The sequence below is a fragment of the Scardinius erythrophthalmus genome (assembly GCF_964197995.2).
Source record: "Scardinius erythrophthalmus genome assembly, chromosome: 3".
In the NCBI taxonomy this organism is placed as follows: Eukaryota; Metazoa; Chordata; class Actinopteri; order Cypriniformes; family Leuciscidae; genus Scardinius; species Scardinius erythrophthalmus.
Window position 1 is genome coordinate 16,207,127 of NC_138223.1, and position 26,080 is coordinate 16,233,206.

Here is a 26,080-nt window from a genome sequence, read left to right on the forward strand (position 1 = left end):
ATAAGTTTGGACACCCCTATGTTAAATTCCCATAGAGGCAGGCAGATTTTTATTTTTAAATATTTTATTTTATTTTATTTTTTTAGGATACTATGCATCCTGATAAAGTTCCCTTGGCCTTTGGAATTAAAATAGCCCCACATCATCACATAGCCTTCACCATACCTAGAGATTGGCATGGAGTACTTTCCATAAGATCATCTCTCAATGCAAATCAAACTAGCTATTAGGCTAACTGAAATAAAACCATGCCAATCTCTAGGTATGGTGAAGGCTATGTGATGATGTGGGGCTATTTTAATTCCAAAGGCCAAGGGAACTTGATCAGGATGCATAGTAATAAAAATCTGCCTGCCTCTATGGGAATTTAACATAGGGGTGTCCAAACTTATGCACCCTGTATTTTAAGGAAGAACATTTATATATTTACGATACATTATTCATTCACAAAGAAAATTGGTGTCCTTGATGGTTGGATTTTTCCTATTTTTTTTAAATTAAGGCATTAAGTTCAGTTTCCAAAAGATGATTTTTTATTCCTCTTTTTAGTCAACTTTAGTATGGGTGTCTAAACTTATGCATAGCACTGTAATTGTGTGCTTGGGACATGGCTTTTAATGGTGACTATTTTTAATCAGGCTCTTAAAAGTTTGAATAAGAATTTGGATTTAGATTTATCTGCCACTATATCAGTTATCGGATTTCAAATATAAAGAATTATCGGTTATCGGTATCGGCTAAAATGTTCATATCGATGCACCCCTACTCAGAACACATTTACCGTAGTGCATGGTATGTAAACTAGAACATTTTGACGTTTACATGCACATAACCAGCTTCATATGTATAGCTTTTCTGATGTAGTAAACTTGGGGTAGCTCACCTGGAACAGCATCGCGTATGAGTCTCGCAAAACACAGGTCACAAAAATTGAGCTCAAAGACATGTAGAAGCAAGCTAAAATGGCATGGTAGTTATCGCTAAACGCGATAGCATCTCATTTCTGAAATGCCAAGATATGTACAACAACCAAAGTAATAAAACATTCACATTCATTTTTAAAATAAAACAGGACATGCTTTTAGCACCACTCATTGGATATTTCACTTTGAAAGTGTTGCGAAATGTCCAAGAAGCAATGTAATATCTTTTTGCAGAAATGTCGCCACAGGCACGTTTTTTCAATGAGCATGTGTTGTCTAATTGTGAAAACAGAAAAACTGTTCAATTAGCAATAAACAGTCTTAATACACAAACATGCACACATTATCTGCTAAACTCTCAGTGAATAATTAAGGGAAAGATGGGATAATGTGTCAGTTTATCTCTTAATCAACTCACACACAAAACTATTTTCCGGATACACACCCATCTAGTGTGACAGTGCTGAAAACATAAGGACAACACCTGATACCTGCTGTCCAACAGGCGTGAAGTTTTACACTCCCTCATCTCCCACCACAGTGATTTGTTATCTAAGAAAGTCTTTTTTATTGCAAAACGTATTGTAAAAAAACAATGAAAAAAAAACAATGGTTTGATAAATGCTTCCAAGCGCTTTCACAGGATAACAATAGCGATTTAGCAAAGCGTATCAACCTGATAGCACCAAACTTACATGAAAAAAACATTTTGAAGAATAAGGATTAGACAAAACTATCAAAGAGGTCATGGGAAAAAACCGAGACTTCAGGACAGTGGAACTTGACACCACGCATGTGCCGTGACTTTCAGACTAGCTCACTGAATTTCCATTGGTGTTACAGGCGGCAACATCTTCCTTCACAATCAAGAGAGAATCATCAGATGACAAGAATAAGCAAACAAAATGTTTAATGTTTATTTAGCATTAGTAATTTTGTTTGTCTTTTTATGTACATGATAACACAGACACACGTGAAATCATTATGAATAAAAAGAAAGAAGAAAATACTAAACTCCTGCGAGCAGCTTTTAACATACGTCTACAAGGACTTGATCAGGAAACAGACTACAAGAGACAAAGAAAGGCATTGATGTACTGTGAACTGGAACATTGGTTTTAAATCATCAGTATATAAAGTGAAAGCTGGGCACAAGTAGGCTCAAGCAACCCCATTCAGCTTTTTTCTTTGTTGTTAACCATCTAATATTAATACTGAAAATCATACAAAACAAACTACAAAAATAATTATAATGTTCAAGTGTGCGTCACTGTTTCACCAGTCATAGTTCTAATGCATTTGCAGCCAGTGTATTTTCAAGTATGGACAGTCTAAAACAGTGTTTGGCTCAATTAATGCTTTAAACATCATGGTAAAAACAGTTTCCAATTTTTATGACTTCAATAATTCTTCAGTTCGGTTATTTTGGTTTTATGTTCTTAGGTGACGGTGTTTTGGTGATCTGGGAAAAATATGGTTTACAGTATATGAACAGTGCTAGAACATGACGGTGCTGTTCTAATGTATTATACAACACTTTTCAAGAACTGATAAGCTTTATAATTTCCACTTAATGCAAATAACTATGCCTACTGGCTTAAATATGTCCACAATTTCATAGTCATTCATAAAAACTTAAAATGTAACGTATTGTACCACTTTGTATTTTGATAAATCAAGTGCATTTCAAATGTTGTGGTGCAATTAAAACAATTATACACTTCCAAACTGAGATCATTACTCGTAACAGTTCAGTCTGACATTGAGTTGTAAAACCAGCATGTGATTTTAACAGGTTGTCCAGTGGCATTTAGAAAATAAAATAAAAACTCTGAGGGTGAGAATGCACTTTAACGCACAAATAATTTGCAGAAGTTCTGTTTATTGCCACTTCAAAACATATTTTGAAAAGTGGGGACCATTCTTGCTCCAGTAGAGTTCCTCTTTAGCGGAACCCTGCTGAGTTCCTCCACATCCTTCGGCATCGGACGTGGTGGAGCGTCCAAGGCCAGGCCTAACACTCGTATGCATTGGTGGAACCTGTGCTAGGCTGGGTCCATATGTTGTGATCCCTAGGTACATGTTACCTCCCTACGGGCAGGATGTGGCTTCCGCAGCGTATTCCTTTCCAACGAAAGGGCACACTTTCCCAGTGTTATCCAAGTCTGACTGAGTGGGTCTTGCGGAACAGCAGTGACTTCCCTGGCCTATGCCCTGTCAAGAATGCGGGGGGATCAGGAGGCTTTTTTCTGGAAGGTGGCAGCACTAGTGGCGTTTTAATTGGGATCCCAATCAGTCGTAACGTTGACTATGTCGAATGTGAGTGACTGAAAGGGAACGTCTCGGTTACGTATGTAACCCTCGTTCCCTGAAGGAGGGAACGGAGTATAGTCAGTCCCGTCGCCACTATTACTGGACCACTAACTCCGGGCTCTGCTCGGGTCCTCAGCAAAAAACAAGAGGTCCGTGCATCCTCTTCCGTATTTATACCCACACTGCGGGGCGGTGTCTCAGGACAACACCTGATACCTGCTGTCCAACAGGCGTGTAGTTTTACACTCCCTCATCTCCCACCGCAGTGATTTGTTATCTAAGAAAGTCTTTTTTATTGCAAAACGTATTGTAAAAAAACAATGAAAAAAACAATGGTTTGATAAATGCTTCCAAGCGCTTTCACAGGATAACAATAGCGATTTAGCAAAGCGTATCAACCTGATAGCACCAAACTTACATGAAAAAACATTTTGAAGAATAAGGATTAGACAAAACTATCAAAGAGGTCATGGGAAAAAAACGAGACTTCAGGACAGTGGAACTTGACACCACGCATGTGCCCTGTGACTTTCAGACTAGCTCACTGAATTTCCATTGGTGTTACAGGCGGCAACATCTTCCTTCACAATCAAGAGAGAATCATCAGATGACAAGAATAAGCAAACAAAATGTTTAATGTTTATTTAGCATTAGTAATTTTGTTTGTCTTTTTATGTACATGATAACACAGACACACGTGAAACCATTATGAATAAAAGTAAGAAGAAAATACTAAACTCCTGCGAGCAGCTTTTAACATACGTCTACAAGGACTTGATCAGGAAACAGACTACAAGAGACAAAGAAAGGCATTGATGTACTGTGAACTGGAACATTGGTTTTAAATCATCAGTATATAAAGTGAAAGCTGGGCACAAGTAGGCTCAAGCAACCCCATTCAGCTTTTTTCTTTGTTGTTAACCATCTAATATTAATACTGAAAATCATACAAAACAAACTACAAAAATAATTATAATGTTCAAGTGTGCGTCACTGTTTCACCAGTCATAGTTCTAATGCATTTGCAGCCAGTGTATTTTCAAGTATGGACAGTCTAAAACAGTGTTTGGCTCAATTAATGCTTTAAACATCATGGTAAAAACAGTTTCCAATTTTTATGACTTCAATAATTCTTCAGTTCGGTTATTTTGGTTTTATGTTCTTAGGTGACGGTGTTTTGGTGATCTGGGAAAAATATGGTTTACAGTATATGAACAGTGCTAGAACATGACGGTGCTGTTCTAATGTATTATACAACACTTTTCAAGAACTGATAAGCTTTATAATTTCCACTTAATGCAAATAACTATGCCTACTGGCTTAAATATGTCCACAATTTCATAGTCATTCATAAAAACTTAAAATGTAACGTACCACTTTGTATTTTGATAAATCAAGTGCATTTCAAATGTTGTGGTGCAATTAAAACAATTATACACTTCCAAACTGAGACCATTACTGGTAACAGTTCAGTCTGACATTGAGTTGTAAAACCAGCATGTGATTTTAACAGGTTGTCCAGTGGCATTTAGAAAATAAAATAAAAACTCTGAGGGAGAGAGTGCACTTTAACGCACAAATAATTTGCAGAAGTTCTGTTTATTGCCACTTCAAAACATATTTTGAAAAGTTGCAGAACTAAATGTTAGATTGAAATGTTACCAAAAATCGCCTTTCACAGAACGTCCGTTGATGAAAATGGCTGAAAGTTAGAAAGAGCAGTAGAGCACCATGGGATATGTTAATTACAGTACAAAAATCCTCCAGGTCACTCTAGGCCTATTGATTTGTGGGAACATGTTAGTAAACAGACTTTTGCTTTGATAGCAACACTAGTCTGATACACGTTATAATAAAAATGTAGTTTGTTTGGGACATTTTGAGACACACATAAAAATTCTGTATACCCCTCCCGTGTTTGAAAAAAAAAATTACTGTTCCTCCTATGATTTGCTTAATGAAAGAAACCATACAGTAAAGATGAACGGAGGACTTTAAAACCTAAACATCCATGAAGCAACAGAATAGGGTAAATGGCTTAATTCAAATCAAATGTATAATTTTGCTCATTTGAACCCATATCTGCCAGCAAGTGGACTGTGTGAAGGGATGTTACACGTGATCTGCACCCTTCTGAAGAGAAACTAAAGTTGTGCTATCAACTCATTAAATGACGCTAGCTGAGAATAGCAAAACAAAAGGGGAAAAGTGGAAAAGATGCTCTAAGAATGTTAGTATAGCAGTATACTGGCTCCAGGAATCCCAAATTAGTGTAAATGGAAGCAAGATTTGAAGTTGAACTTTTCTCAACAAAGGCTCTAGCCTTTTGCATAGCAATATAGCAACTAGCAGCATTAGCTTGTGCAGATTTTTCTCTACAAGGAATGAAGTTGTAAGTTAGCAAAACATGCTACAGTATACATATTTAAAGATTAAAGCAGCATAAACATTAGCAAATATGCTAGCTTGCTAATATCCAAGAATTAATTTTGCTTAAGAAAGGAAAATGAAGAAGGGATGGAGTGCGTGAGAAATAAATATAGAACATAAATTAAATTCAGTGCACAACAGTCAACAGGGCTCTGTGTGCAAAAAAGTCTGAAATTTATATAAATAGATAGAGATCTGTATTGTATTTGGATGAAGTGAAACCTGATGCTCCATGATAACTTCTTGTTAAAACCACTAACTTCTAAACTTTAAAACCGTTGCTTTTTCCACAAGTATAAACTCAACATTCAGGACCATTGAACAACTGAACATTAACACCACTCAACAAGGAAAAAAAAAAACGTCCTCAGGAGTTTTCCATTTATGTTTTCAGGTTTCCTTCCATTCTTCCTTACTTTGGCTTCCTACTTACAGTTCATTGTTATAATGGTTGGTTTGTTTCTTTATTGACCCATGTATTTATTTCCTGGATAGGCCCTGCTCTGAGTGAAGAGTAGTTAATTCCTCTCTTTAGTAAAGCGTTAGTGTTGATTTCTCCTAGTGCTTTACTTTAGTTTCTTATCTGTACTTCTAACATGGCCATTTCTTTTGTGCTTGCCATTTGGAATTCCATTATGACAGTGTCCATTCACCTTTTCCCCTGGAGATGAACCGCGCCCCACTCGTGATTGAATGCACTTGCCTATTCGGTATAGGCAGTAGCCAAGAAGCAGCAGGCACACTCCTATCACAATGGCAACGTCCAATAGGAAGTACTGGTAGGTGGGGATCTCGTAGACTGCAGTGCGGAGGTGATTGGCGCCATGGTGACGGAGTATATAGCTAATCCAGTAAACTGCCCGATTCACTGGATGACCAGGCTGATCTTTATGAATCTGAGACAGCAACTGTGCTCGCTCACGATACCTTAATAGAAAGAGAGATGGAGAGGTTTCAGAACATCCAAGACAGCAAAAGCACATCAACAACATGATGTTGATCTTAGCCACAAGATGGCACTGTACCATAGTTTCTCTTCATTAAAACACTAGTTTTCATTTTGGGGTGAACTGTCTCTTTAATATAACTAAAAGCTCTAAAATTCCGTCTCTAGAAACTATTTTTTAGACTACGCTGCTCTTTGGCTCCATTGGATTTGTTGAAACACTATGGATCTGCAAATATTGACACCATTGCAGGGTCTTCAACAGGTCTTGTTTATCGTTAAACTTGAGTAACCCTAATTCCACAGTCATTAAAATTTAACCTGGCTGTGTGTGTGTTTTTGGATTTGTATTAGCTGTTTTTCTGACAAACATTTTACAATGGCTGCAGTCAGATAGTGTGTGAGGTGTGTGTGTGTGTGAGGTGTGTGTGTGTGTGTGTGTGTGTGTGTGTGTGTGTGTGTGTGTGTGTGTGTGTGTGTGTGTGTGTGTGTGTGTGTGTGTGTGTGTGTGTGTGTGTGTGCGCATAACAATGCACTTTATTCATTTTATACAGGCACTTTATACACATATGATTTACCTTTTGTCTGTAATGACATTAACCATGGCAGTATAAAGGTCATCCTCACTCATCCTTTTCCACTCAAGCATTATGCCCATGCCTTTGGCCTGAACTCGTGTCATGGTGTCATAGTGATCTCCAAACAGCGGGACACCCACCACGGGCACACCGTGATACATGGCCTCATAGATGCTGTTCAAGCCCCCGTGGCTCAAGAAGGCCCGTGTGTTTGTCTGTCCTGTAGGTGAACAAGAGATCCAATGTGTGAGAGAGAAAAAAACTACAATTATATTGAAAAATGTGCAATTTACAAACAAATACCATAAATCCCTGAACATTTACCATAGCTTCTGCATTGTAATCATCATTTAACTGTGGCATTTTGAGTGAGACCATAGTAACTACAGGGTTACTGGATGGATGGCTCCTCTTTACCATGGTAACATTAATAACTATTTTTTTGAGTTGTTGTAAAGATGTTTTAGGATGTTCTGGGTGGTTGCCAGGCCATTGCTGTGCAGATGCCAATGCGTTTTTTTTTTTTTTTAATGTTGCAATACATATAGGCTACTGTGGTTTTCTGGATAGTTGCAAAGACATTGCTAGGATGTTCTGGCTGGTTGCCAGTGCATTGCTATGTAGCTGCTAAGGTGTTGTTCTAGGAGGTGGTTGCAAATATGTTACTAAGGCCTTGTCCAACCTAATATGTTTTCGTTTGAAAACACATTTTTCTCTCCATTTTGGCCTTCTGTCTACACTGAAATGACGTTTTTATGAACTTTCTGAAAACGTTCTCCAAAGTGAATACATTTGAAAACCCTGTTTTCGCGTTGTAGTGTGGACTGTGAAAACGGAGGGTTAGGGTTAGATAAAATGATGACACGTTTAGTCATGTGATACATACTGAACCGATGGATATTCATGTTTATACCGGTATTGTGCCGGTTTTGTGCTATTTACTTTCACACAGTTGTTAAAATATGTTACTTTGCTCACTCTTGATATCACAGTCCTGCAAATTTGACAGATAATTTATTCACATTTGCTGTCCTGCGGCAAAACATGAGAGCTGTTGCGGTTTAGATCAAACATAATAATGGTGAGTGAGTGCGACCTGGATGCATCAGTGAATGGTGAGATATTATGCTAAATAAAATGATCCTGCCAGAAAAATTGCATGACAAATTTTTTATTTTGTCTGTTCCATCTATATAATGAGGGTTTACGCATGTGCAATTAGGTGAATTTAGCGTTTTCCAACGTTTCAGTGAGGACGAGAAACTTTTGGAAAATGCTTAAAAACGCTAATGTGGATGGAGAGCGTTTTGAAACTAAAACGCTGGTTTCAAATGTATCTGGATTAATGTAGACGTAGCCTAAGGTGTTCTGGGTGGTTATTGGCCTTATAATGAGCCCACCCTATAATATTCTGTCTCCTTCATTTTAACTCTCCAAATAACTGATTTGCCCATTTTATTATCTGTGAGTCTGATTGCTTGGAAAAGTAATGGCACACCTATCATTGATAAGTGATTAGATGTATAATTCATGTACCTGGCATAAACAGTGTCAGATGCGTTACACACCAATGATCAATATTGAGGGTTTTGTATTCAGGAGACAGTAATAGTGATGTGTGCCTCACAAAATTCCAAAAACTATAAAGTAAAACTGCCATAATTCTAATAAAATTAAAGTTGACAACTTGATCAAATAGTAAGCAGTTTTTCATTCAGTTGCTTCTGTCTGTGCTCGTTCCTCCCTGTGCCTGCTAATACTTCTTCCTCTGTATGAGTTACAATGAACAAAGAGTTTTATTCAGAATCGCTAGTTGTACATTAGCTATCTAGTACTCTCATCTCAATCTCTTTAAAAATACATTTAAAAGACACATAGGAAAATCAAAGGAACATTTGCATACTTTTTTGTAAATTTGCCCGAGGCTTCTCACGGATAGGGTGGAGTGTGTATCACTTCCTCACTGGTACTGACATTAAGTAGGACTGTTTCATTTCATGCATAAAGCTCATTTGCATTACAGTGTGTTTAAGTGCATTTCAGGCTCTGATTAAAATGGAAGTTAAATCATTGTTGTTTACTATGACAGTTTTGACCATGGGTCACTGATTTTGAAGTTTAGTCTGAACCTCAAACAAATAGGTGTTTGTGTTAAACAGCTGAGGGTCCTCAGAGAAGAAATGCCTTGGGGTCACCCTGTCTATCGACTTTTTGTATCAGACTTTTTTCTAGTCGTTACTTATGGTTGAATGAGAAGACCAAACTAATGGAAGACCAAAGCACAGGATGCATCAACTAGGTCATTCAGAGAACAGGAAGTGTGGCGGACAGCAGAAAGACAGTGAGAGAAAGAGAGAAAAGACAGAATGATGGAGACATAAAGGTCCTCTGTGACCTCAAGCCCATGGTGTACAATGAGACAGAAACTCATTCACACAAAAAAACACACACGCAGGCTTTGTGTCCTCTAAGACAACAGAGACATTATCCTAAGAGATGCAGAAAAGAGCAGTGAGGAGGATGCGCTCTCTCTCTTCCTTATACTAATTTTCTAAATCGGTTTTCCAGTAAAAAATATCTAAACAGCCTTAAAACAAGGTATAATTTACTTGAGAGGCAAAACTGCATAAAAGTTAAAGACCAATTTTTGTGTTTTTAAATTGAATTTATATTTTTAAACTTATCATACTGTGAATGCAAAGTAAAAAAAAGAAAGTAAAAAAAAAAAAAAAAAAAAAAAAGATTAGCCAACAGGGTAAGTTTGGAATTGGTAAGATTTTTTTTTTTTTTTTTTTTTTTTTTTGAGGATTCTTTAATGAAGAACACAAATTTCTAAAGCACAGCCTTTATTTGAAATACAATATTCTGTAATGAAAAAGTCTGTCACTGTTGATCACTTTAATGTATCCTTGCTGAATTTATTTAAAGCAGTAATTTCTTCTTTTTTTAAAATAGTAAGGAGGACTGGAACAAAAATTCAGTCACACTTGAGATTAGGGTCCAATTCTCACTATTAACTAACTTTTAATTAAGACTTTTGCCTCAAATAACTCCTAATTACTGCTTATTAATAGTAAGGTTGTTAAGTTTTGGTATTGGGTAGAATTAAGGGATGTAGAATATGGTCATGCAGAACAAGGCATTAATATGTGCTTTATAAGTACTAATAGAAGAAAACAGGAAGAAAACAGGAAGAAAAGCCTTTCTTCCTGTTGTCGAATGCGCATGCGTCGCGTCTGAACGCGTTGTTGTCTTTGGAGCTCTATCGATTTGATTTATAATTCTTGATTTTACTCTTTAAACTTACTTACAACAAACATTTTCTACTTTTCCTCACTGAGAAGCACTACTGCTCAAACCTCATAGTTACAACGCGGACTGTTGAGCAGACGTGTCTCAAGCCTGTTAGTGATTCTACGCTGGATACTCTTATTCGCTCCGTGCACAAAATGGCGACCGTTGACGTTTCGAACTTGAGTGTGTGGGCCAGTACTTCCGGTGATCTGACAGCCAGAGCGGGAGACAGCAAGAGCGAGAGACAACAGCGACCGAGGTCCATTACCACAGCGATGTTTTTCACATTGAGTGTTTTTAGGATTCATGAGAGGTGACTTGCCTTTCAGAGGGTGACAGCCTCAGCACTTGATTGTTGTGTGCCGTTATGTACCATGTCGTCACGTTACTTATAACAGAGAAGTCAGCTTTCATGCATTCCCCGTTGACGCTGCAGAACGGGCATGAGTGGATACAGAAGATCCGGAGGGATGACTTCAACCCGACCAAATTTTTAAATGCATATCATTTTCAGTGCGTTTCTATGCTTTCTATTACTGCATTTATTTTGTGCAAGTGAGATGAGTAAAGACCATCTGTTTAATAAATCATTATCTGTCTGGTGTTTATATGCAGCACATACAGTATTTTACTATGAGTAAAATATACACAAACTTACCCATATTAAATTGTTTGTCGTACCATACAGTTAAAAATGTTAAATATGTGATAATAATATTGATCGAGCAATAGATGTAAGTAAAAACAGTAGTCAGATTAATGAATGAAATACAACTGTTCACGAACAGAAGATTGTATTTGACTCATGCTGCATACGCAATAACAATTATGCCTACTGTAAATGGGTCAATGACGTGACGGGTCTTTTTTTTTTGTCCAAAGGCCTTAATAATAATAAAAAACAAATATATAACATCCAAAGTATGTAAGGTAGTACAACTTGATCTCTTTTACTGAATCCAAAAGGTTTTAATTATATTATACTACATATAAAGGTATTTTAAAGATTTTGAAGTGTCAAAAAGTCATTCGGTAAAACCGATATAGTAAATATTTAAATGGAATAATATTGCTTTTAATAACTAAAGGAACTACAATAATACAAATACAAGGCTCTTTTTTTTTTTTACATTTCCCCTTTTCTCCTTTCCCTGTGCAATGTTTTACTTGAATATGTTGGAGTGTTTAGAGTAGTCCAATAAATGATTACATTTATGAGATCAGTGATAATTTGTTTTAATTTCTTCTGTGGTACACACTATATACTATCTCAACATCAATGTCAAATCCGTTTTTAACTTTCAAATCAGTGGTTAAACCAATGACTTTTTGGTGAGATTTTTTCCATCTTGTAAAAAATGACAAAAAACAGTGTTAATTGATTGTACAAACCACAAAATCTTAAACTAAAAAAAACTAAGTAAACTAAAAAATGGTTTCAAATATAGTTAAATCTCCATTCTATTTTTTTTTTACACTTTTAAAAACCTTATTCGTCAATGACCCAATAGAGTTATAACTACGATTAGAGTTGTTTGCATAAAATGCACCGTGAACATTCACATGTTTGCCCTGTGATAGGCTGCCTACAATTTATCTCCATAAATACTATTTTCTCAATTCTGCGCATATATTTTTACTTACATCAATCGCTCGATCAATATTATTATCACATATTTTGCATTTTTAACTGTAGGTACCACAAAAAAAATGTATGGGTAAGTTTGTGTATATTTTACACACGTAGAAAAATACTGTATGTGCTGCATATAAACACCAGACAGATAATGATTTATTAAACAGATGGTCTTTACTCATCTCACTTGCACAAAATAAATGCAGTAATAGAAAGCATAGAAACGCACAGGTGAAATACACTGAAAATTCTGCATTTAAAAATTTGGTCGGGTTGAAGTCACCCCTCCGGATCTTCTGTATCCACTCATGCCCGTTCCGCAGCGTCAACGGGGAATGCATGAAAGCTGACTTCTCTGTTATAACGTGACGACATGGTACATAACGGCACACAACAATCAAGTGCTGAGGCTGTCACCCTCTGAAAGGCAAGTCACCTCTCTTGAATCCTAAAAACACTCAATGTGAAAAATATCGCTGTGGTAATGGACCTCGGTCGCTGTTGTCTCCCGCTCTGGCTGTCAGATCACCGGAAGTTTTCACCGGAAGTACTGGCCCACACACTCAAGTTCGAAACGTCAACGGTCGCCATTTTGTGCACAGAGCGAATAGGTTACTCCCGGGGATCACGGCTGAACGCGTCTTCTCAACACTCACTTACAAACATTTTTCACCTATCGTGCGTCTACTCTACACCCGTACCACTTAAAAGACGGATTATATCTAAGACGCTTGTCAGAAATTAGTATTAATTGATAGCATCACTGGTAGTGTCGTTGCTAACTTACTGTCCATCTGTTAAAATGGCGAATATATCAGATGCAAGTAGTCTACCTTTTGGTGCAGGTGAGGACACATTTGAGCTGCACGCGGTACAGTCTGAGCTGGAAGCTGTTGAGAAACAGATCCACGACCTTTTAGTGAGACAGGCCGAGCTGAGAGACCGGCGTTTGGCTCTTGAAACATCACGCGCTGATGCTCACAAATCAGAGATTAATGTTACTAACCGGCTGACTCCGACCTCGTCTACTCCGTGCGTTACTCGGCATCGGTCCCGAGCGCCAAGGTCGCGATCAGCCATGGTCTCGTTCACTCCGGCTCCAACACGCCACCACGAAGCCTGGATATTTCCGCAGCGGAAGACGCGAGTCAGGTCTAGACCAAGACCCTCTCCGACCCTCCCGGTTTTCGAGTTATCCACACAAAACCGCTTCTCCGCTCTTCGCGAAACAGAACGCGATGCTGTGATCATCGGTGATTCCATTGTTCGGCACGTCCATGCTACATCAGGTAAAAATAAGGTGCACAGTCACTGCTTTCCTGGTGCTCGTGTTTCTGAAATCGCTGCTCGCGTTCCCGAGATTCTGAACGATAACGAGCGCGTCGGAACTTTGGTATTGCACGCGGGAGTGAACGACATCAGGCTGCGCCAGACGGAAGTTCTGAAGAAAGACTTCAGGAATCTGATCGATACGGTACGCAGCACATCGCCTGATATAACGATCATTGTGTCAGGACCGCTTCCCACGTACCGTCTAGGACATGACAAGTTTAGTAGATTATTCGCGCTAAATGAATGGTTAACGTCATGGTGCAATGAGCAGAAACTGCTCTTTGTAAATAATTGGAATCTGTTTTGGGAGCGTCCTAGGCTATACCGTGCTGATGGCTTACACCCAAACAGATTCGGATCGGATCTTCTGTCAGATAACATCTCCAAAATGTTAAATACCTTTTGACTAGTAACCAAAAGTCCAAATCATAGTCTCTGCTGCACCAAATTAACTGATATAAATACTAGTGTAGAACATTGCATAGAAACTGTGTCTATTCCTCGTTTAGTGCGATCAAATAATAAATCTACTGCAGGATCTAGGAAAAATCTAATTGTTATTAAAACAGAAAATGTTGCTATTAGTAAACAAAAACAATTTCTAAAGCTAGGTCTTTTAAACATTAGATCACTCACACATAAGGCAGTTATTGTAAATGAAATAGTCACAGATAATAGCATAGATGTACTTTGCCTTACTGAAACCTGGCTTAAACCAAATGATTATTTCGGTCTAAATGAGTCTACTCCATCAGGATACTCCTATAAGCACGAGCCCCGTCTGATTGGTCGTGGCGGCGGTATTGCAACTATCTATAGAGATATTCTCAATGTTACTCAGAAAACGGGTTATAAGTTTATTTCATTTGAAGTACTTGTACTAAATGTTACGCTCTTAGATGATAGAAAAACATCCCTATTATCTTTAGCCTTGGCTACCGTATATAGACCACCAGGGCCTTACGCTGATTTCCTAAAAGAATTTGCAAATTTTCTCTCAGATCTATTGGTCAATGTCGATAAAATATTAATTGTTGGAGATTTTAACATACACGTAGATAATCAAAATGATACGTTAGGGGCTGCGTTTATAGACTTATTAAACTCCTTTGGGGTTAAGCAAAACGTTACCGGACCAACTCATCGTTTTAATCATACACTCGATTTAATTATATCACATGGAACCGATCCAACCGATATAGATATCATTCCGCAAAGTGATGATGTAACTGACCATTACATGGTAAATTGCATATTACGTACCCCGGTAATATATCATGCTGCGCCGCGTTATCGATTAGGCAGAACAATCCTTCCATCCACCATAGATAATTTTTCAAATTGCTTATCGGATCTGTCTCAGCTGCTCAGTGAACCCAAACAAACAGATGAACTAGACGAACTAACCAGCACTATGAGCACCGTTCTCTCTGGAAAATGGGATATTGTTGCACCTATGAGACTAAAAAAGGTCAGAGAGAAAATTAAAGCACCATGGTACAACAATACTACTCGTGTTCTAAAGAGAGAAACCCGTAATTTAGAGCGTAAATGGAAACAAACTAATTTAGAGGTTTTTAGAATCGCTTGGAAAGACAGTACGTCACGCTATAAAAAGGCCCTAAAAGCGGCCAGGGCTGAGCATCTCCGCAAACTAATAGAAAATAACCAAAACAATCCTAGGTTCTTATTTAACACCGTGGCTAGACTAACAAATAAACAAGCGTCACCTGAACAAAATATTCCGTTACAGTTTAGTAGTAATGATTTCATGAATTTTTTCACTGAGAAAATAGAAAACATCAGATCCACAATTCTAAACGTTCAATCTTCAATCGCGCCTTATAATTCAGCCTCGATTATCACCCCGCAAGAACAATTACAGTGCTTTACAACTATAGAACAAAAAGAGTTAAATAAATTTATCATTTCCTATAAAACAACAACATGTTTATTAGATCCCATACCAACTAAACTATTGAAAGAAGTGTTACCTATAGTGGAAGAGCCTCTCCTCAATATTATTAACTCGTCTTTATCTTTAGGTCATGTTCCAAGAACATTTAAATTGGCAGTTATAAAACCACTCATTAAGAAACCACAATTAGACCCAAATAACCTAGCAAATTATAGACCCATTTCAAATCTTCCTTTTATGTCCAAAATATTAGAAAAAGTTGTGTCTGCCCAACTGGGCTCTTTCTTGCAAGAAAATGACACCTATGAAAAGTTTCAGTCTGGGTTCAGGCCGCATCATAGCACTGAAACTGCGCTCGTTAAAATCACAAATGATTTACTCTTAGCTTCTGACCAAGGCTGTATCTCAATACTAGTTTTACTTGATCTTAGTGCTGCGTTCGATACTATAGATCACACAATACTCTTAGATCGGCTACAAAACTATACCGGTGTTCAAGGACAAGCATTAAGCTGGTTCAGATCATACCTATCTGACCGCTACCATTTTGTCTATTTAAACGGAGAAAAATCGATCATAACTCCAGTAAACTATGGAGTGCCGCAAGGATCTGTGTTAGGCCCTCTATTATTCTCAATATATATGCTGCCACTTGGAAATATTATAAGGAAACATGGAATTAGTTTCCATTGTTATGCTGATGACACACAACTATATATTTCATCACGGCCGGATGAAAACGCTAAATTATCCAAATTGACAGAGTGTGTTAAAGATATAAAAGATTGGATGACGCACAATTTTCTTTTATTAAATCCAGATAAGACAGAGGTAATACTTATCGGTTCAAAAAACCGCCCACAAAACCTCTCACAATACAACTTTAACATAGTAGGGTGTCCTGTTACTTTATCCTCTACAGTAAAAGACCTGGGTGTTATATTAGATTGTAACTTGTCTTTTGAAAATCATATTTCATATGTTACAAAAACAGCATTTTTTCACCTTAGAAATATTGCTAAATTACGTAACATGCTATCTGTCTCTGATGCAGAAAAGCTAGTTCATGCATTCATGACCTCGAGACTAGATTACTGTAATGCTTTATTAGCTGGTTGTCCTGCATCCTCAATAAACAAGCTACAGTTAGTCCAAAATGCCGCCGCTAGAGTTCTTACTAGATCAAGAAAGTTTGACCATATAACACCAATTTTATCATCACTACATTGGTTACCTATAAAGTTCCGTATTAATTACAAGGTATTGCTACTGACTTATAAAGCCCTAAACGGCTTAGCTCCAGTTTATTTAACGGATCTTCTATCGCCCTATAATCCATCGCGCTCTTTAAGATCACTAAATTCGAGGCTTCTGGTCATACCTAGGATATCCAGATCCACCAAAGGAGGGAGAGCATTTTCACATTTAGCACCGAAACTCTGGAATAGCCTTCCTGATACTGTTCGTTGCTCAGATTCGCTCTCCCAGTTTAAAACTAGATTAAAGACGCATCTCTTCAGCCAGGCATTCATATAATATTTTAATCTTACAGTTAAAACCGGTCTCTACTTCATAAACGCCAGAGGAGAACTGGCCCCCGACTGAGCCTGGGTTCTCCCAAGGTTTTTTTTTTCTCCATTAGGTCACCTAATGGAGTTTTTCGGTTCCTTGCCACTGTTGCCTTTGGCTTGCTCAGTTGGGGATACTTAATTTGATTAATCGATTCAACAGTGCTATTGATCTGCATTACCAAACGTGGATGTTTTACACCAGAAACAAACACTGATGTACTATTTTATTTAATACTGTGAAGCTGCTTTGATACAATCTGTATTGTGAAAAGCGCTATATAAATAAAGTTGACTTGACTTGACTTAATAAACAGCCAATATCCGAGTAAGATGCATGCTAATATATAGTAAATTGAGAGAATTGGACCCTAAACTAGTGTTGCCAAAAAATCTAGAGGGAACATTCAAACTTCATATGACTTTCTAAAAATGTACTTTTATTTAGTAAGAGATCGGATGTATACTTACCCAACAGGTCGTTCTGAGGCATCCAATCCACTAGTTTAGTATTGTTGCCAAGATTTGGGGGAGGAACTCCAGAAAACCTACAGAGAAATTGAATTCAGTAAGATACAGGCAGCTCTTTCGAAATAGGCTCTTTAAAAACATTAAAAATATTTTAGGCCATATAGGGCTAGTGAATGAGACAATTGTCAGCTGATAAATATGAAGAATTTGTAAGTTATTCAAAGCATCAAAGATACATTGTGAGATCAGAGGAGTGGGGCGTACTGGGGAAAAAAGTACATTAGAGTACAGAGACAGAGACCAATTATTTTGCATGCATAGATTGGTTTAGTAACAAAGCTTACATTCAGAAGGCAAATAAAAAGCAAAAGATGAAAGACAATCCACCAGCATCAATCAAACATGTGGATTCCTTCAGAGCTTATAAAGGCTACAAAGTAGTCTACAAAGTATGCCGTATTTAAACATTCTTTTTGAAAAATAAAGAGCAATAACCATTATACTTTTGAGCATGTAATTGAAAGGAACATGAAACAATATTCATTTGACTATGTAAAGTGACAGATTTCCAAATAAAACAAAAACAATGTAGGATGGGACCTGGAAGTCAAATTAATGTGGTAACTAACTAAAGACTGCTCTTCCTCCAAAAACCTTCCTCCTCTTTCACCAAAAACAATGCCAAAATAGCTAATGTATAATGCTATTTGTTAACATTTTGTGCTGACCACATAGCCTAGGCGACATCAGAAGAAAAGGGAATTCATTTTAGATTATGAAGATTTAGAATATGGAAGTTTGTTGCACATAACCCCATCACAATGATTTCTGAAAGATCATGTGACACTGAAGACTGGAGTAATGACACTAAAAATTGCATGGCTTTGCCATCACGTTAAAAAAATTACATGATAACATAATAAAAACTGTTATTTTAAATTGTGATTATATTTTACAATATTACTGTATTTTTGAATACATAAATGCAGCCTTGGTCAGCATAAGAGACTTCTTTCAAAACCATTAAAAAACAGACCCCAAATTAACTTCTGAAAAGTACGTATATTGATAAATTAAAGGGTCAACTGTTAGTTGGCTTTAAGAAATAAATACTGTCATCCAGTCTTTGGATATCTGCTAAATGACTAATTAAACCAACAGCAATAGTTCTTTAGGGGAGATTATATGAAGCCTTTGCTTTGAAGTCTGGCTAAAGACTTAGTAAAGATCCAGGATTAATGTAGCCTATGTCTTCTCTGTCACTGGTGGGCAAATGCACACAGCCTACAGGCAAGTACGTGCCAAACCTAATGACAAACATTCAACAGTTACTAAGAAACCTGACAGCAGTCAGTGACTCTAATAACCATTACTAAAATGTATGCACATGTCAGAAAGAAAGAGTTCAGACCATATGTTCATCACATAACAACAGTGGTATATTTTGTGGATCAGTGGAGTGTGTCTGTCTATCTGTACATTCTATTTATCTGGTATGTGTGTGTTCCCTGGGCATTTCCCCTCCCAAAAGTGTCCTCATTAGTAAAGTCTTGCCATGGCACATTTGCATGAACACAAGAAAGCAACTGAGATTATATGGCCTGACTACGGGAGTCATGACAATATGAATGCCCATGACAACAAAAGGTGCTGCTATTTATAAGCATGCAGACTCACTTAGGAAAAAAAAAAAATATATATAATTTTTTTTTGCATAAAGAAACAAAATCCCTTCAATGAGAGATTTTAAGTTTACATGCACTTGTGACACATTTTCCACTAACTGATAAGAGCATCACATCTCAAATTCCCTAAATTCTTTTATAAATTTTTATAAAATATTTTAAAGTAAATAAATAAATAATTCCCTTATGTGGTTCCAAGACCTGCTGGTTGATCTTTTCCATGGCATTATTACTCATGGGGACTGAGGCTTTAAAGCTTCAAAAAGGAAAATTATCATGATTACAGTATCATTAAAGTGGTTCTATATTAATAGCAAAGTTACATTTTCATATAAAGCTCATATGGCTTTAGATGACTTGGAATATAGCACACAATATGAACTACTTTTAGATAGCACCCATTTATTGTAATTAAAAAAGTAATCTGTAAAAATCCTTAAAAATGTCAAGTCATATGGGTTTATGATGAGTATATAATGACAGAAGTTTAGATTTTTGGGTGAACTACTCCTATTATGCACAATTCCTATATAATTTAATGTGAGGGTTCGAGAGGCAATTTGTATACCATTTTAGAGACCATTTTGTCTCTGAGCCTATTGTAATGAATGTGTATTTCTGAAAGTTTTAAACACAACATACCACAGTATGAAATGATGATCAGAGTAATGATTACATAATCTTTTGCGGATTGTCTTTTTAAGAGACCTGTGACCACATCTCATGTATTCATGAACTTCTGCATTTAGAAATCACTGGAAAGTCTAACAAACCATCAGATCATTTTCTGTGAGGGTTTACTGGTTTGGAAAAGGAAAACAAAATAGTAAGTTGTAGCCACAGGCTTATCAGTGGCCCGCCACCATATCAGTTGCCAATGGATACTTTGTGATAGAAAAAAAACTTTAATGGAATGATACGCAAGGGACTTGATCTGTTGGTAAAATGGTTCACTGATCACTTGAATGAAGGAATGAATGGCAGTACCTCCAGATGACTCTCTGGGGTAGACGGCTCAAGGCTCCAGCAAGTTTCTGAGCGATGTCATCTGACAGATACTTCACTCCTGCACCAAACGACACCACCACGAAACCATGTTCATCTGTATTCTTTACCCAGGTTTCAAACTCCTGTACACACACAGATCAAATACAACACAGTTCATAAGTCCATCTATGAAATTTGTGATGACTGTATTCACGAGACTAAGCAATTCAACATTACATGGAAATCAAAAGCCAGACCAAACATTTCAAAGGATTGTATATAAATCAAAAAGGTTTATTTAAATCATCATTTTAAATGACTAAATAAACCTAACATTGTTACATCAACAACGTTTTACAGTCTGATAAAGTAGAAATGCAGTATGAGTGATCACCAGTATGCTGCAACCTAGTTTGTCCAAAGGGACAATGCTAACTTTAAACTTTCAATTCTAAACAAGTGAAAACATTTTGACCATAATATGAACTTGTTTTAAGGTGTGGACATGTCTCAAGCTACTTTACCTTTGCCATAGAATCCCTCAACCTGAACTATTCATATAAGATTTCTCAAAACCTGTTTCTCATATTTTGTGAACAGAGATTTTTTTTTTTTTTTTTCACAGAGAAATGGCATTTTCAAATAGTTGCAATGGTTATGCCACTACTATGGAAAAAATAATATAAAAAAAGTGTCTTTTTTAAGCTGTGTAGATTTAGACCAGGTGTGTCAAACTCAAGGATTTTTATTTTTATTTTAGCTCAACCAGGACCAGATTTATTCAACCTCAGCACATCCACAGAGAGCAATCTGGAGAATATAACATGCAGAATGGTTTTATTCTGCTTTAATAACCAACACTGGGTAAATCAAAAAGGAAGCATATGAAATTTACTAAAATAACTTACATTTACATATAGTTAAAGGGTTAGTTCACCCAAAAATGAAAATCCAATAATTTACTCACCCTCAAGCCATCCTGTATATGACTTTTAGCCAAATACAATCGGAGTAATATTACAAATATCCTGGCTCTTCCAAGCTTTATAATGGGAGTGAAGGGTACACTTACATTTTGAGCCCAAAAAGTGCATCCATCCATCAAAAGAATAATCCATAAGGGTGTTAATAAAGACCTTCTGAAGTGAAGCGATGTGTTTTTTATAAAAACCTAATAAACTATATTCACTGGCTTCCGGTAATGGCCGTATGCGAGTCTAGTTCCGGCGGAAGAGTGATGGCTGAAAGAAGAAAGTCATATACACCTAGGATGGCTTGAGGGTGAGTAAATTATGGGATAATTTTCATTTTTGGATGAACTAACCCTTTAACATACACATTAAAAAAAATATCACAGAATACTGACCAAACAACACTTCTCTTGTATTAAAGATAACCGTAAAATAAGCCACCTAAACCAGAACACCACAAAGTAAAGCCTAAAAGAAAACACTGTATGGCTAATATTCAGCCTCAAAGTGGAAAAATGTGTTGTGTCACACAAAGATATTTTGTTAAATAAAAATGTGTTCTGTCATTAAAAAAACCTTCATATGACCAATGTGTATTTACTGAGACTGTTTATGTACAGATGTATTCAATCTTTTAACTTTGTGAACCTGATGACGACATCATGTTAGTAACCTAGTAACTTTGACACAATATGTGCCAGAAGTTACCAGAAAAGGGACAGGGAGTTACTGTCTGTAAAGCACTGTTTACATGGAGCAAACATAACCAGAAGTTCATCCACCGAGAAAAGTATACACTTGACTAAGGCGTATTGCAATATTAGTAATAGCAACTCAAACTGAAAGTGCACGATGCTAAGTAAAAAGTGCATTGTTGGTACTATAGTGCAATTGTAGGCACAAAAAATTATAGTACTAATGAGACTTAGCCTTTTGTGTTAGCAGTTAGCATAGCCTCAGAATGAGCAAGTTTTTGTGTAAGAACTGTTTTCTTGCTGTCTGAAGCAGTCCAGCTGCAGCTGAACAGCCTGCATTGGCCTGGCACTAACTGTCCGCCCCTCACACTGGTCTCAGTGTCCTTCATACACCCGACAATGGGCACATTTACACACACACACACTCTGCACTGACAAACACTATTTGCATTATGGCTCCACAGCATACAATGATGCCATTTGGGCGCTTGGTATTCCAACAGTGCAAGCTTAGGTTCAGAACCCCCACTCCTATTCAATGGACAGGCTCCACGCAATCACCCGCATTGATAAGAACGACCTTTGTGAGCATAACGCCCTGGTGGCAAAATCAAAACTTCATATAATTACGGGTGAAATGAGACTGAACATAATAATGACTTGTATAAACTAAATTTAACAAAAAAAAAAAACATGTTTATATAGAACTTGCATTTTGCACATTTTCACCACATCAGACCTAATGAATATGAATAAGTGGAAGGTGGACCAAGGTCACAGTGGGAGTGGGTTGTGGCATTTGTTAGGCTGAAGATCTTAAAATGAAAATGAGGTTCCTGCGTCAGTCGATCCCCATATCATGACGTAATTTTCTTGGCATTCATGAACTCAAGCGTCAAAAGAACTGCATGTGCACATAATGCACTGAAAGAACAAGGAAACTTTGGAATGTATCCTAACAGTCAATTGTGGAGCAGACAAACACATGTTGGTATTTAAACTGATCCAAAAATACTGTTTATAAGCCTGCCTATGAACTAATGTGAACTAGAATAGACAACAAAAAGAGTGATTAGGAAGGCACAATATTAAACTTATATACTATTTTGACGAAAATAATACAAAATAAAACACTAAAATCTAAAATCATTCATTGTAAATGCTGAATTTAGACATCACTTTATAATGTACAGTATGACAATTATTAAATTATTTAAAAAAAACACTCTCAGTAAAGTGTATCATTCACCAGCTTTCATCTTCTTTGTGCCTTAATTAAATGCGATGGCGGGTGCACAAATTTCAATATTATGCTATTCCAGTATATCACTAAAAGATGAGTGAGAAGGAGAAAAAAAATAGCATCTAAATCTGAGCCTACTTCACCTTTCCAGGACTAAATCAATAGGGATTAAAGGGTTAGTTCATCCAAAAATGATCACCCAAATCATTTAGGCTACTCACCCTCATGTCTTTCCAAAACCATAAGTCTTTCGTTCATCTTCAGAACACAAATGAATATATTTTTAATGAAATCTGACTGATTTCTGTCCCTCCATTGACAGCTACTGAACTAGGCTACACCTTTGACGCTTCAAAAAGTTCATAAAGAGATAGTAAAACTAATGAGAGACGTATTCTGAAGAGACGTAATGTTTTATATGATGAACAGATTGAATTTAGGCTTATTTTCACATTTTAACATTGATCAGCGAACATAAACAGAAGCTCAACCGAACCTGCTTGGTGTGCGAGAACAAAACTCATTGCACATCAAGTAAACATGCTTGACCTTCCCACCAAAGTTTACCACCAATGATGTCTGCGTTGATGAATGTTTACATGTGAATAAAAGCCTGAATTGAATCTGTTCATCATATAAAGCGATTGTGTCTCTTTAAAAAATTTGGACAAACCACTCAATTCATATGGATTAGTTTTACAATCTCTTTATGAACATGAAGTGGTAGTTGCGTAGGCTGTCAATGGAGGGACAGAAATCGCTTAGATTTCATTAAAATATCTTCATTTGTGTTCTGAAGATGAATGAAAGTCTTACGGGTTTGGAACGTCATGAGGATGATTAAAATTTTTTAGTGAACTAATCCATTAATGTGTGCAGTCACAGCAATTTTTTCAAAAGCTGATCTACTGAGGATGCCATGTGAACACTAGGTGTTTCATTTGAAGAAGCAAGAACAACACATTTTCTTTTTACCTCTGTGTAGGAAAATTGAAGATGGTCACTGTTCTGTCTTTTCCCTTTTTAACAATCTAGGCGCATGGTTTAAAGCAAGTGCAGTTAGGGTGTGTCCAAATCCCATTTCACTAATTTAACGACAGGAAAAATGGTTGGCGCGCTCAGCGCGTGGTCTAAAAGGTTATCCCTACTCTCTTAATGAGTAATGGGTGTGTTTTGGGCATAACGTGCAAAAAAACAATCAGAGTGTAATTTCCCATTTCCTTAGTTGCTCTCGCACCATGGCGGATTCGCTATTTACATGGCGCAATTTGCAAAAGGAAAGACTGAACGCATCTCCAGAGAGCAAATGGATCTGCTTGTGCGTGAGGTTAAAGCGCACAAGTAGACCATCAACGAGACGAGCCGGATTCCACCATATCTTTATGTACACAATATTAATATTTTACATTGTAACCCTTTTATTTTTATTTGACATTTTTGTGTGCTGCTGTGCGTCCCTGTGTGTGTAATAAGCAGAGTGTAAGCGCTTTGTGGACCCGTCTATAGGCGCACATTAATAAAAAAATATATATATATTGTGCCATTGACTTTAGACCAGATTTCAGTTGCCTCAAACTAGCAACGCGCCAATACATGTGCCTGAACACATATGTTTTCAGACCAGCAGCCCATTGGCACACAAATGGGCGCAAATGCATTTGCTATTTAAAAAACGTGGCGCAGGACGTGAAAATGATAACTGCGTCGGGCTGAAACTAGCAAAAAACACTTGTGTCAGGTGTATGATAGGGCCCCTGATGTCTTCCCAAACATGAGTCTAAACTGTAAAAGATAATGATCACACTGCCTGATTTCTTGATGTGTCGAAAGAATTTTCTCAAGAATCAAATCAAGTTTGAGATCATTCATAACACTGTTGCATTCAAATAATCTTTCCCTGTTGCCTTTTGAACAGGAATTGGTGGATTCTCAGGACTATGCTTGCATCAACATTTTTAATAATCACCCTCAAAGACAATGTAAAAGGTATAGTCGCCGAGCTATATGATGTAGTTTAGGTGTATAATTTGTATTAATTAAATTATTTATTATTAATTTTTGTATGTTATTGTTTTCAGTGTTTTTGACCCATGTAACTAATAAATAGGTTATTCTAATAAATAAGCTTATGACACCAACATTTTAAATACCAGTGAAATGTCACAAAAATTAGCAGCCTAGTAAGAACAAGCAATAACAAATAAACAATAGAACAAAAAAAAACAAATTAATTAAACAGTGCTTCAAGGTTTTTCAGGAGGGTCTAGTAGTTCAGGTACAGAAATTGAATTATCCAATATAAAATAACACTGCAAAGTCTTCACTGTATAAATTAAATATAGATTATTAACCATATTAAAGTTACAAGAGTTATTTAGTTGAGAGCAGTGAGTGATATTTCTTTGTCTTTTGTTGTTTGATTAAAATTAAAAACAGAAAGCAGCAGGAATATGTCACTGCCTTAGAGTAATAATATATACCCTTAAGGTACGACTACAGACCTTTTATGGGTAAACAAGATACATACAGTAGATGACCCTTTAAGAGTACAGCCTCAATAACAAGCTGTTGTAGCCCTAAAGGTAGAATCTTTGCACATTTTCTCTGACAGTAAATGCTATGGTGGCTCAGCAGTGCATAACACAATGAAGAAGAAAAAAACATAAGTTAACAAAGCGAAAATAAACCACAACATAGCAAAATCAAGCCATGACACAATGGAATCAAGCCATGGCACAACGTTCCTTTCTCAGCCAGGTACTGGTATAGTAAAACCATTTCATTAGATCATTACCTCTAGTATAAAGCCAGAATGCTAGCATTAATGCACCCTCTATGGTGGTCAAGGAATATCACTATGAAATGGGCTGATATCGCAATAGGCGGTTCTGTGTGAATTGGCCCATATGGGAAGTTCAGTATTCTGGCTTGGCTCATTCAAATCTAACGCAGAACCTGATTTCACCAAGTGCAACATGTTCCTGGATCAAAATCTTTGTTGATTTTGGAACAACATTCCAATCAACCAATCAGGTTGAGGGACAAGTTTACAGTTTATGTAAAGTTTAGGTTTACAATCAGGGTTTGGTG

The 26,080-nt window shown here is 36.9% G+C and overlaps 1 protein-coding gene across 1 annotated transcript in view; it reads right to left on the reverse strand.

Annotated features, from left to right (window-relative positions):
• Positions 1–3,939: 3,939 nt before the first annotated feature.
• The window catches only part of ugt8 (UDP glycosyltransferase 8), a 31,822-nt gene continuing 9,681 nt past the window's right edge, over positions 3,940–26,080 (reverse strand). Inside the window, exons 3-6 of the mRNA XM_081360889.1 lie at positions 20,082–20,224; positions 17,410–17,486; positions 7,191–7,410; positions 3,940–6,593 (exon numbers count right to left, since the gene is read on the reverse strand). Of these exons, the coding sequence (XP_081217015.1) occupies positions 6,233–6,593; positions 7,191–7,410; positions 17,410–17,486; positions 20,082–20,224 (801 nt within the window). The 3' untranslated portion in view covers positions 3,940–6,232. The remainder of the gene's footprint in view (positions 6,594–7,190; positions 7,411–17,409; positions 17,487–20,081; positions 20,225–26,080) is intronic.